Genomic DNA, 12871 nt, shown 5'->3' on the forward strand with positions numbered 1-12871 from the left:
CCCCAGCCCCAGGAGTCCACAGGCTTTTCTCCTAAGAAAACACGCAAGGAGCATGCAGCAGAGGCTTTGGACTTGAAGCCGGAGCTGAGGAATGGGTGGAAGATCAGTCCTTGGATGGAAACAGCGAAACGGTCAGAAATCAACCCCTTTCTGTGCTGAGGAAGACCTTGGCTGAATAAGGGAATTACGTGTGTGGCCGGTGAGAGCAGAGACGTCATGGGAGCACCTCCAGCTTCGTGGTGCAGAAAGAACCAACGGATTTGTACCAGGGGGTGAAGGGGGACATTCGGGCATAGACATCAAACAGCCCCTGTTCACCATGTGCAAGCAGGTATGCAGGGGACCCATGGGGAGCAGGAGTGACCAGAGCACATGCAGGACAGGAGGAACAAGACAAGGCAGCCTGGGCTGGGGGCAAAGGGCGCTGGGAAGCGTGGAAGGACCGGGTCTTCTCTTGGGGTCTGGGAGGTCCCAGGAACGCAGAATGACAAGAGCTGTGCTCCAGGAATGCAGCGGCGTAGCATAAAGACCCAGAGAGCCTGCGAGGAGACCCCTGTTTAGCAGCCTACTGCAAGGGACAGGCAGTGAAGCCCGGGCTGAAATCCAGGCAGAAGGGACGTTGCTGACACATTTACTAGGAGTCAGTCAGCAGGATGTGACAGCTGATGGCGGGGAGGTGGTACAAGGAGTCAGGGCTGCTGTTCCTGGCAGACAGTCTGGGTTCAATCTTGTCCTGTGACCATGGGTGAGTTACTCCATCTCCTGAAGCCTTGGTCTCCCCAGCTATAAAATGGGGATGATGACAAAACATTCCTCATAGGGTAGTGGGGGAGGGGGGTTAAATGAGATTAAGCACTGGCATAATTGCATAAAATGTGCTCTGAAAAATGTTAGCTGTTATTACGTCAAGGTCAGATTAAATTTCCTCTGAGATTTGGAACTCGGTGGGCTTTGTTTTATCATGGGGGCTGCAGAAGGTACATGAGGAGGTGATGGCTGTCCCGTCTGTCCAACAAAGTGGCTCTGAGTCCCAAGAGTGGTGAGAAAAGCTGCTGGATGGGACCTTAGTTTGTCCTGCAGTGCGTTCCAGGGAGGCTGTGATTCACTTTGCTGCTGGACCCAGCAGCCTGGAGGCTCCTCTGTGGCATGAGCAGATCCCCAGTGTAGACACAGCCACATGGTCCTTGAAGAACTGGCATGTGAGACCAGTATGGACTACAGGCTTCCTGATGCCAGGGCTCCTGGTGATCCCATCACCCTCCTTCCCACCCACCAAAAAAGGGCACTTGGCCTATATTAGCAAATATTTGGTTAATGAATGGGGACCCAGAGCTGAGGTTGCCCGTATCATGCCAGGAGTTGGGGTGCTGTCAGAATTCAAGTCACCAGCACAGCACGGAGGTTGGACTATGCCAGCCCCTTCCCTGTGACTTTGCGGAGCCTCCACTTGCCGGTGTGTGCTGCTCCATCACCCGAGGCAGAACAAGTGGTCCTGAGCACTGGGGCTGTGATGGCTGGGCCTGCAGAACCTGTCACAAAATGCAGATGCCCAGTACCACCTTGGACTTACCAATTAGCATTTCCAGGGCTGGAGCCCAGAAGTCTGTGCCGTTAAAGCCTCAAGGTGATTCTGATGACCATTCGGGTTTGGAAATTGCCAGAAGAAAAGACAAGTCCCAAGGCTCTGGGATTCTGACTCCAGCCAGATGCACAGGCTCTGGTTGTCCTGCGGGAAGTGACTGTCCTGCCCCCATCCAAGGCGCACCTCGGAAGACTTCACGCCTCGCATCCCCCTGCTGAGCCCGCGGGCAAGGAAGGTTATAGCCCACAGAGTTATTGCTGCCATAAATGCAAAGAAATGAAGCGTTTCGGAAGATAATTTTCTTTTTGATTCCCAGCCAGGCTTCCCTTAGAGATGGCTGTAAATCCACGCTGGCCCTGAGCAGTGTCTTCCCTCCCCTCTGCCACCACTGGCTGTGGCCTCCCCAGCTCGCCAACAGGCAGCTGCTCCTGAGTCACCCTGAGTCCCCCCCCCACCCCCTCCCCCCTCCTGAGCCACTGGCTTTCCCTTCCTCGGCAGCGCCACAGCAAGCGGACTTGGTTAGTTCGAGCGCTGCTCCAGGACTTCCTCCCTCCTCACTGCCTTTCTTACTTCTCTTTCCCTCTGTTCTTCTCCTTCCAGTTTCCATAAAAACAACCAGCTTGATACAGCTCAGCAACCGGCATGGGGACCTCCCCGTGCTGCAGAGCCGATACTGATGCCGTCAGAAATGGGGCCCTGACGGCTGTGGCGTTAACTCAGCGCAGATGACAACTCAATGGCCGAGGTCATTATTTTTCCCCTTGACTCTACTGAAGCCAAGCACAGGAATATTGATATCGTCTGTAGCATGTAACAGTTACATATGTCTGTGATTGCCGAGTCTCCACTGGATAATAAAACAGAGCTAAAAACACACCAGTTCTTGGCAAGTGCATTCACTCATTCATTCACTCAACAAATGTTACTGAGCAGCTGCCACACCCCAGGCACTGCGCTAGGAAAGTGTTGTGTGAGTGTGTGTGTGAGTGTGAATATGTGTGCACGGCATAGTTATATATGAATTATATAACATATATGATGAAACAAACACGAATGACTGTCTAGGTATGAACAGGTAGTTCCCCTAAGAGCTGTGCAGTGAACACTGCATGGTAAAGCATTTCAGGAGGGCTCTGAGCAGCCCCCGGCACAAAGACAGGAAGTCTCCGCAGGTGCCCAAAGCAGGATGGGAAGGAGAGGGTGGTCAGAGGCCAGGGGCTGGAGACAGCATCCAGCCCTCAGCACACTAGCCCTCCTAGCTCAGCCTTAAGCACAAACCCCTCATCCTCTCCTGAACATCCTGGAGCTGGAATCTAGCCTCTGGGATGAGGTTTGATGAAAACTTCATAAACTCAATTCTGCACATCTGCATCTTGGGCCTCCTGCATTTGCTGAGCAGGTTGGGGTTGAGGACTTGCCATGGGCTCAGGGCATCCATTCAGCCAAATGCCACTGGGGAGAAGATAGTCCTGGATCACTGTCAGCACAGGGAAAGTGACAGTGGCCCCAGGAGAGGGCGGATGATGTTCTAGAGTACTAGAAGGGACCAGGAAACACTTCCAAGAGGGAAGGAGGTGCAGGCTTCATGGAGGGGAGAGGGATGGTTTGGAAGCAGCTGGTGGAGAGGGGTGGGGGGTGAATGAGGTGGGGCACATGCCAGGGAGAGAGAACCATGGAATCACCCAGCCAGAAATGGGAGATAAAGCGGGGTAGGATGAGGAATCGTAGCTGGACTTCGAAGGCCTGGAGTGCAAAGTAAGGACTCTGCTTGACCCCAGGAAAGCGAGGGGCCCTGCGTTTAATGGGCGGGGAATGGCAAAGTGGGCACAGTGTTCAGGTGCCAGAGACTCATGGCCTGGTGGGAACAGCTGGAGGGTGGGGACACAACATGGAGCAGACACATGTTCCACACGAGCTGAGACAGGGCTCGGAATCTGAACGAGGAAGACGAGGTGCTGGTGGACATGGCCTTTGCCAAACAGCCTCGTGGCTCCACTAAGACATTCTGCAGAGGCATCTGAAGGGTTCGGGCAAGAAGCCATGTCCACGTGGCTCCCAGCGCTGGAAGAGCCAGCCCTTGAGCCCACACTCCATGTCCTGTTCATGGTCCTTCCCACCGATTCCAGATGGGCCACCAGGAGGGATCCTGGTTTGCTTATTTTGAATTCTTTAGGCACTAGGAAGTAACAAACTGGATTTTTGTTAACTTTGGGTGATTCAGACTTTTGGTCTTAGGTTGAACAAGTGGACAAGTGGCTTGGCTATTGCAGGCTGCTATGTTCTGGAAAGAGGGCAGTTTATATCCAGGTCTCTACTCAAATCCCACTCTGCTACTTGGGCAGCTGCCTGAGATTCACAGTCCCCCATGGATATGTGGCATATGAGTCCCTACATTCCAGTTTATGAAGAAAGGAGGAGAAGCAAGTCAGAGAGCTGAGAGCAAGCTTGTCACCATCAGCCTCACCTGCTGTCATGTTCGTCTCTTCTTCTTGAGCACCCAGCATACTGCATGGCTGCCTTTCTGGCGGGTAGGTACAGCCAGGTGAATTCTAGCCAACAGGATGGGAGGGAGGGGGCCAAGCCATTTCCTAGTCCAGGCTTTTAAGAAGTGTCTGTGTGTCCTTCATGCTCTTTCCCTTTCTGCAGGCTGGATCCAGGTATGGACAATGAGGCCCTCGGGAGTGGGGGGGCCACCTGCCATCCAGGAACTTGCAGTTCAGACCCTTCAATGAATAAGCAATAAAGTTCTGTATTTGAGACTTTGGACATTTTGGGGTCCTCTTGCTATAGCAGCCAGCATTACCCCAATGGAGACAGATGCAAGTCATCTGCAGAACTTCTTACAAGGCAAGTGTCATCAGAGAGATCTGTCTGAACACAGCAAGGGGATTCAGGGGAGAAGAAAGGGCTGTGTTCCCAAGAGCTGGTAGAGTCCAACTAAAAGCCTTAGACAAGGAAAGAAGCACCAAGCATCTAGCTCTTAGTCCAGGGCTTATGGCTCTTCCTTAAGATGCACAGGTTCAGCCCAGAACCCACAGGCATTGCAGCGAAGCAACAGTCCCATGCTCTGAAGACCAAACTTCCCAAAATAAATGACCATGTGTAAGTATAATCGCCTAATGTGATTAGGGCTAAGAGCTCTACTTAGCCTAGTAGGAAAAATATCTGAAAAAAGTGCAGGGAAACCCAGACGACAGGAATGGCAGGGCAAGCAACAGTCATCATGGAGACCTGGGCCCAGCTGTCCGTGCCCTCCTGAAAGCACCTGCACTTACCGCTCCCTGCACACCCTCACCACAGGCACAGCTGGTGTGGAGGACGGGAAGTGTCACACATCTGGCTGGCTCCTGTGAAGTCCTCTGTGGTGACACAAGCCAGAATGGTGCTCTACTGCTCACCTCCCCCTGCTCCCTGTGAAGGGGGACATGTTTGATGGGTGTGCTCTGACTTCATGAAACCTGCTCCTGACCGTAACTGCAGATGCGGTTGCACCCGGGCCTGCAGTGCAGTGCGACCCCCTCTCCCTGCCTTCCTGCTCCAGTGTCACAGCCCTCTGCAACACTGTGGGCAGAGGGATGGGGGGCACATACCCCTGCTATGGCAACTTCTGAATATGGGGCCAGGGTCAGGAAAAGCAGGCAAACCCTGGGCCCTGCCTCTGCTCCTGAGCATGGCTCTGGCAGCCCTGGATTCCCAGCTCAGCTGCGCCTCCTTCACAGGTTTCTGGGACACTGGGTGAGAAAATGCACACTGCCGCCGAGCACTGCCTGGTGTCATCAGCGTCCTCACCAGTCATCAGGCCTGGACAAGTCATAGCAAGCTTGTGTGAGTCACCGGTCGTCTGTGAACCCATTTTCTCCGCTGCGTAGCGGTGGAGCAGCCTCTGCCCTGTCCATCCCTGCTCCTGCTGCTGCGAGGCACGTAGGAAACACCGAAGCCCGCTACCGAACCATTTGCTGCCAGATGGTCCGCCGTCACCAATTCCTGATCATGGAGACCCCTGGTGACTGTCGAGATTTACAGGAGGAAGGAATGCCACGGAACTTTCGGTGGCTACTACGGGCGCCCAGCACTCAGGGCACAAGCTGCGAATTAGACGTGGGTGTGGGACTGATATGAGAGAACCAGCGTTCTCGCTCACCAGAGCCCAGTGGCCATGGCAACCCTCATCATGAGTCCCATCGGGGGATGATTAAGGAACATTTAAATGAATTAAGAGTCCAAACATCTCCTCTGTCCAGGCAGGGACGTGGCCTACACACGCCTCTCTCCAACCTCGCAGCGCCCTTGTCTCAGCTTGGGGCAAGGCTGCCGGGAGCTGGGAGGGTGGTCCTGCAGGCGCGGGTTCCGGCACTGCTGCCAAATCTCCCGAACCCGCATTAACGTCGCCCCCAGCCCTCTGCGTGAGCCAGCAGCACCCGGTGTCCACACTACTTGTCTGCTTTGCATACAAAGTCGCCACCTCCCCGTGGCCACCTCCCCTCTCTTATGTCATTGTGAGCAACAGTCACTATTTTGTTCAAACCAACATTGTCTAATGTACAAAGAGGCAGAGTCCCTCTGAGTCACAGGAGGACACGTGAATCCTGGAAGCTGAAACAAAAGCCAAGCCCCAGAGGCATCCCCCAGAGATTGCAGTGAGCTTGCATGTGCAGGGACCAAGGCAGAGCCTGGGGACTGGGGACCAGAAGTGGCACTCGGGAAGGAGGGGATCTCTCCAGCTCGAGTCGGGCTCTCCTGCAAACACCTCTGGCTCTTCAGTGGGGTCTCGCCTGGGAAGCTGTCCCCTTGGTTCTGGCAGAGCAGTTCTTGGTGGAGACAGTGGATGTGGAGGGCAGGACCCCAGCAGACAAGCCCCCTGAGAGTAGCAGCCCCCCGGGAGGAGCACCCTGTCCAGGGGGGACTCGCTCCCCACAACAGGAACGGGCTCTGCGCCCCTCTTCCTGCAGTCTCCCCGTGGCTTCTCCCACAGAGGTTCGTCCTGCTCTGGGCCTGAGCCACACCTGCCATGCACCCGCCTTGTCCTGCTGTGGCTTGCTCTAACTCTTGTGCTTCCGTTCCCTGAAGACCTTGCCGACCTGCCAGCCCCATTCCCATAAGTCCAGAAGATGCAGGAGAGCCCACCCCAAGCCAGCAGGGCCGAGTGCCAACTGCTCAGACGGGCTATTTCCCGTTCATTGCCTCAAACTCCTGCTCCCCGCTTTCCTAGGGGACTGGGGATGGGAAGCAGCCCCCTTTACAGCCCAGCCTCAGATCAGAGCCACAGCCCTGTGCCTTCCTCCTAGGTGGCTGGCCACGGTGGTCAGAGCTCCTGTGGCGTGGACAGGAGTGCCTCTAGTGTGTTGGCAGAACTTGGCCAAGTGGGCCAGGTGGGTCCTCTGCCAGCCCCATTCTCACACTCACCTTGGGGACAATAGACCTGGAGCCCTTTGTAGAAAGTCACTGAGGCCTTCCAGAAGGAAGGGTAATGGAGGGGAACCTGAAGGCATGGGGTCAGAGCAGTGGCAGTGTTCTCCTGGGCATGGCCTGGACGGCTGCCCACATTTCACAGCCAGTCAAGGAGGCTACGGCAGCACCATGGGGGAGCCCAGGCCCTATCCCAGTTGTACGGGGCTGGCAGTCACATGTCCTCATGGCTCAGCTCCTTGTGTTTCATCTGTTGAGACCAATGGATAATCAGCTTCTCAGAGACACTGAAAGAACATATGGGTCTCGGCCTTCGTGAGCCCCACTCCCCAAGAGCCCCTGGCCCACCCTTTCCAGAGCAGAAAGGCCAACAAGGACCCATCCCCACAGTGGGTGAGACCTGGAACCAGCTCACTGGTGAACACCTGCAGCCCTTGCTACAAAAGAGGGCCACCTCAGCCCCTGCCCCGGCCCAACTGCATGACCACACCTGACAACCAGACGCTGGGCGAAGATTCTGGTGGCATTGCCCGCCCCTCCCATATTTCTTTGTCCCGTGCCATTGGCTGGGCTCCTGGTCTGAATGACATGATGGACTGCAGCAGCACGGCGCCATCTGTTGCCAACGTCTACTTCCTCTGCTACCTGGAACCTCCTCCTCACCCGACAGCACACAGGTGGGCCATGGACCCTACACAAAGTCCGTGCAATGGCGGGCTGGCCAGCTGCTTGGGTAACTTTGTTCCCTGGGTCCATCCCCTGTCTCGGCCTGTTCAATCCCAGCTGACTCTCCTGGCCCAGGTACGTATGTCTCTGTGTGTCGTACAGCTTGTACTACCCCTGAGGTCACCTTCATAAAATGATGTTCTGGACAATGAATCTCTAAAGGTGGCTGCATCAAGCTGTGTTCAATCCCGTGTTCTTCTCACGATGGGATGCCAACCTGACTCTGTTAGAGTGGTGTCTATGGCCTCTGACCTGAGTGGACTTTTGTAACTGCTCCAGCCAATAAATCTGGTGGGAGTGACACTCTGTGGCCTCTGAGGCAAAGCCGCTTCTCTCCTGAGTACGGTGCCTCTTGGGGCTGGGGGCCACCTCATGGGAGTCTGGCCACCCTGACACTGCCAAGCTGGAGACTATGTTGCTCTGGACGCCCACAAGGCCGCTGGTCAACCTTTCTAGGTGGAGCCCCAGACATCGCAGAGCAAAGTCGTCACACTGTGCTCGGTCCATATGCCTGACCCACAGATGCACATGTGCAGTTTAGTATTGTCCAAAGATGCTAAGGTTTAGGGTGGTTTGATATGCAGCTATAGTGACTAAAGCAATTTGTATTTCTCCAAGGACATCTTTGCTTGGGCTTGTAGCCTGTGGGAAGCCCCGGGCAATGAACTAGGATGTGATTATGGTCAATCATAACATGAGAGGAGGCAGCAGCTTATTGCTCTTAGATCACTCTGTTCATCCTTGTTATTTCATGTCTCTTAATCCAAATGTAACTGAGGCTTTTTCTCTGGATTGCCTTAGAGTCATCAATTGTCAATAACAGCAAAAAAGCAAATATGCAAAAAAACTGAACATGAAATGCATGACATTATATACGGGTTCTAGAGTCCCACCCCAGACCTCCTGGAGTAGAATTTCCAAGGGTAAAGCTGGCATCTATCTGCGTTTTGACTAGGAGAGGCAGCCAGTTTTATGCACATTAGTGTTAATGAACCACTGGTCCAGCCTCTTGGGTACCTGGAGTCCAGGGGCCCAGAGACTTCTGAAGCCTTGACCACTGCCCTTCCCTCCCCTCTCGTCAAGTCGCCTCTCAGGTGGAGGCACTTTTGTTTTCACCTGCCTTTCTCAGTCAATAATATGTCACTGCTTTGACAGTTAACAAAGAGTTATGTTTACTGGCTTTTCTGAGGATGGTGCATTGGCCTGGTGGTAACTTACCATTTTAGACTTGCAACATAAAAGGTACATACATACGTGTGTAAGTGGCAGTGAGACCTTTGATGAATGGATCACTCCCTTTCAAAGGTCTCAAGGAGCTCACAGACGTCTCCAGGTAGAGTGGTGTGTGCAGAGGGTCATGACCCTCCCATTCCTGCTGCTCAGAGCATGGCCCCTGGACCAGCAGTGCAGGCATCCCTGGGGGCTTACAAACACAGAATCCCCATGCCCAGATATCTGCTCTTTCACCCAGACCAGTGCTTCTCAAACTTCAACGTGCATGTGAAACACCTTATGGAAAGGCATATCTGATTCAGTGGGTCTGGAAAAGAGCCTGAGACTTTAGAAGTTATTGTGCTCCCAGGGGATGGCTGTGCTGCTGGTCCAGGATGCTACACTCGTACCCATGGAATCCTGCATAACAGGTAGTAAGAGCTCTGAAATGATTATCACTACTTATCTATTTCTTTCTGGTGCCTGCTACCTGTTCTTCAAGGTGTGTCTCAGCTAGGACACCTAGCACCTGGTTTCATTCACCTATTGCTGAATAACGAAATACTTCAAAACTTAGCAGCTTAAACAACAATAATGAACTTGAGCTGGGTCTCGGTTGGACAGTTCTTCAGCTCCAGGTAGTGTGTGCTGGGGTTGGGGCACTCAATATTGACATATGCAGTGCTTCCCTGCAGAGCTAGAGCAGCTGGGAGCTGACCGGACATGTGACTTCACTCTCCCTGTGACCTTACCACCTGGCTAGCTTGGACTTCCCTACAGCACGGTGGCCAAAGGCCAGCTGGGCCTCTTATATGGTAGCTGGCTTCCATGAGGGAGCATTCTAAAAAGACAAACCCCAATGTGCGAACATTTATGAAGACTCTGCTGCTTGTTTCACAGTTGCTAATATCCCATCCTGAGCAAGTCACATGGCCAAGCCCAGGGTCAGTGGGGAAGGGGCCTACGCAATGGCGAGGACACAGTGGGGTGCGGTACATTGGGGCCACAGGTACAGCATCCCACCTCCAGTTCCACACTAGTGCTCGTTCCTTTGACCCTATCTGAAGATTAGTTTCCCTTGGAAATTATTTCACCCAATAGCTCACTGGAGGAGTCTTGGATCTTAGCAATTATTATCAGAGAACTGCTTTCTGCATTCAGATTCATTAGAACATTCTAAAGAAAGCAGTTCATTAAAAGTTCAGAAACTCTCATTGTTATGCAAGACTTGCTTACATTATTACACTGAAAATTAATTAATTCTTTTAGTCATAGATTTTAATGAAGGAGGAATTTAATTCTTTGAATAACATGACAAATTTCTGCTGAAGACTGACAGCTGTGGGTATTAATCACTGTTCTCATTTCAGAAACCATTCTCCCAGACTGATTTTATTATTTCTTGGTGAAGGAATGGGCTAGAATTGCTGCAGGCAAAAAGAGAATGGGGCCACAAAGGTAGTGTTATTATTATTACCAATAAGGTGAAAAAGGGGTTGGGAGCTCCACCCAAAGGATGCTCAGTTGCTCCCTCCGCGGCCACGGCGGGAGCCCAGGCAGCTACGGCACCGCCAGCAGCACCCCAGCATCGCCGGCTCACGTTGCAAAGTCGCTCCCGCAGCTTGCGCCTTGTGTTATGAGAAATGGGCATGGGAAGATCACTTTGGCATTTTCCATAACACTTTTTTTGTCCATCCGTTTTTCATTAAAAATGACAAGAGTGTGGTAAAAATGATACAGATGGATCAAAAGGATGAGTGACAAAAAATTAGTTTCTTCCCACCACACATGCCTGAGTGCCAGTCCTCAGCATTCCAGGGAGAGTTAGTACAGTTTCCCAGGTGCCCAGGAAACATGTGCACATATACAACGATGCACGTATTTGTGTGCATATGCACCGTTTTATACTGGTGGTAGCAGACCGTTTATGTGGACATGCACCTATGTGCCCTGCCCCTTCCAACTTAACAAGGCACCTGGGTGTTCCTTCTATAGTAACACACATCAGCCTCTTCCGGTTAATGGCCTTTCTGTCACCTGTGGTGCTTCTTTGGGAGAATCTGAACAATTCTGAAACTTCTGACATGGTTATTGATCTGTTTAGGTTTCCTGGATCCTCTGGAATCGATGTTATTGGTTTATGTATTCCCAGAAAATCATCTAGTCCATGTGAGTTTTCAAATGTCTTTTCACAAAGTTAAGCAAAGCATTCTTTTGAATTTGAATTTGAAATTCTTTGACTTTTTTTCTGTATTCGTGGTTTCTTTCACTTTCTCATTTTGAGTTGTCATTTTTTATGCTGTTGATTTTATTGTGTGTCTGTGATGTGCATATGTACACACGCATAACGTGTGCACATGTGAGTTTATGAGTGAATGCATATGTATATCTTCATATCAGCTCTGGAGGTTATTTTCTATTTCTCATTTTCTGATATTAAATTCACCAACTTTTGCTTTTGTTCTATTCAATTTCTTGTCTTGTCTTTTCTAAGGCTAACTTTGTTATCTTTTTCTCTTTGCCCAAATTGAACGCTTGCTTTATTTTTCTATGCTTATGAGCAAGAATATGTGTTAACGGCTAAACATTTTTATCTGATCACAGCTTCAGCTACATGATATAATTTTTACTATTTCCTAGATAGTATTCCAAATTGGTTTTATTATATCATGGTTGGAGAATGTGGTGTTTGATTTTAAAAACTCAAAAAACTTGATATAGTGCTTTTTTTGTCTAGTCTAGCATATGGACAATTCTTGTAGATGCTACATGAATACTAAAATAAGGATCCTCTTTGTTTTCAGCACATAAAGTTTCTAAAACCCATAGTTTCCTTTTTTTTTTTTCCATTTTTGACATTGGCTACTTGGGCTGTCTTTCTTTTCTTCTTGATATTACCCAGGTTTTTATCAACTTTAGTCATCTTTTTTTTTTTAAAGCAACCTTTCATTTTGTTGATTATTTCTATTATATTATGGTTTCTATTTTATTAGTTGTTAACATATTAATTATATTTGAGCCTTTCACTTATTCGAGGTTTAATTTCCTATTTTTTAATAGTTTCTTGAAGTGTATGCTTTTGAATTTCAGCCTTTCTTCTTTCCTAATACATGCACTTAGGGCTGTAAGTTCCCCTTTAGGTGCACTTTTAGCTTCAAGCAACAAGTTTTAATATGTTGCAAATTTAAAATTATTAATTTAAAAATATTCTCTGATTTCTATTATGATGTCTTCTTGTTCCGATGGGCTATTTTAGAAGTATACTGATTGATTTCCAAATATGTGGGAATTTTTTAATTATCATTTTATTATTGTTCTCTATCTTTGTTTGACTGTTGTCACAGAACATACCCTGAATGATCACAGTCCCATGAAATTTATAGAGACATGCTTTATGCTCCAGCATACAAATTATTTGTATAGGCTCTGAGTATCAAGTATGCCCTGCAGATGTTAGTTCAATGTTTTTATATATTAATCAGGTCAAGTTTCTTAATCTTGTTCATAGCTTTCATAACCTACTGAACTTCTGTCTACTTATTCTATACGTAATCAAGAGAAGCACATGAAAGTCTCCCACCAGACTGTGGATTTGTATATTTTTCTTTTGAATTCTATTTTTCCATATATTTCGAAGTTACTTTGTCAGGAGCATATATATATTTAGAGTTATTACATATCCTTTATTACTAAGTCCTTTATTGTTATTAAATATTTCTCTTTGACAAATGTTTCGTGCCTTAAGGTATACGTTGTCTGATATTAATGTAACTATGTACCATTTCTTCTGGTTACACTTTTATTTATAACTTTCTATCCTTTTGCTTTTAAACTGTTTATTTCTCTGTACTTAAGGTGAGTCTCTTGTAAGCAGTAGGCACTTTATTTTTTATATTCAACCTAAAACTGTTTTTCCTAATTGGAGAATTTTATTCATTTAGTTCA

The 12871-nt window shown here is 49.6% G+C and overlaps 1 protein-coding gene across 1 annotated transcript in view; it reads left to right on the plus strand.

Annotated features, from left to right (window-relative positions):
- Positions 1 to 2406, plus strand: part of SYNDIG1 (synapse differentiation inducing 1) — a 121311-nt gene extending 118905 nt beyond the window's left edge. The window contains exon 3 of the mRNA XM_008576045.1: positions 2183 to 2406. Coding sequence (XP_008574267.1) covers positions 2183 to 2191 — 9 coding nt within the window. The 3' untranslated portion in view covers positions 2192 to 2406. The remainder of the gene's footprint in view (positions 1 to 2182) is intronic.
- Positions 2407 to 12871: the final 10465 nt, after the last annotated feature.

This window comes from Galeopterus variegatus, unplaced genomic scaffold (genome assembly GCF_000696425.1).
Source record: "Galeopterus variegatus unplaced genomic scaffold, G_variegatus-3.0.2 Scaffold1277, whole genome shotgun sequence".
NCBI lineage: Eukaryota > Metazoa > Chordata > Mammalia > Dermoptera > Cynocephalidae > Galeopterus > Galeopterus variegatus.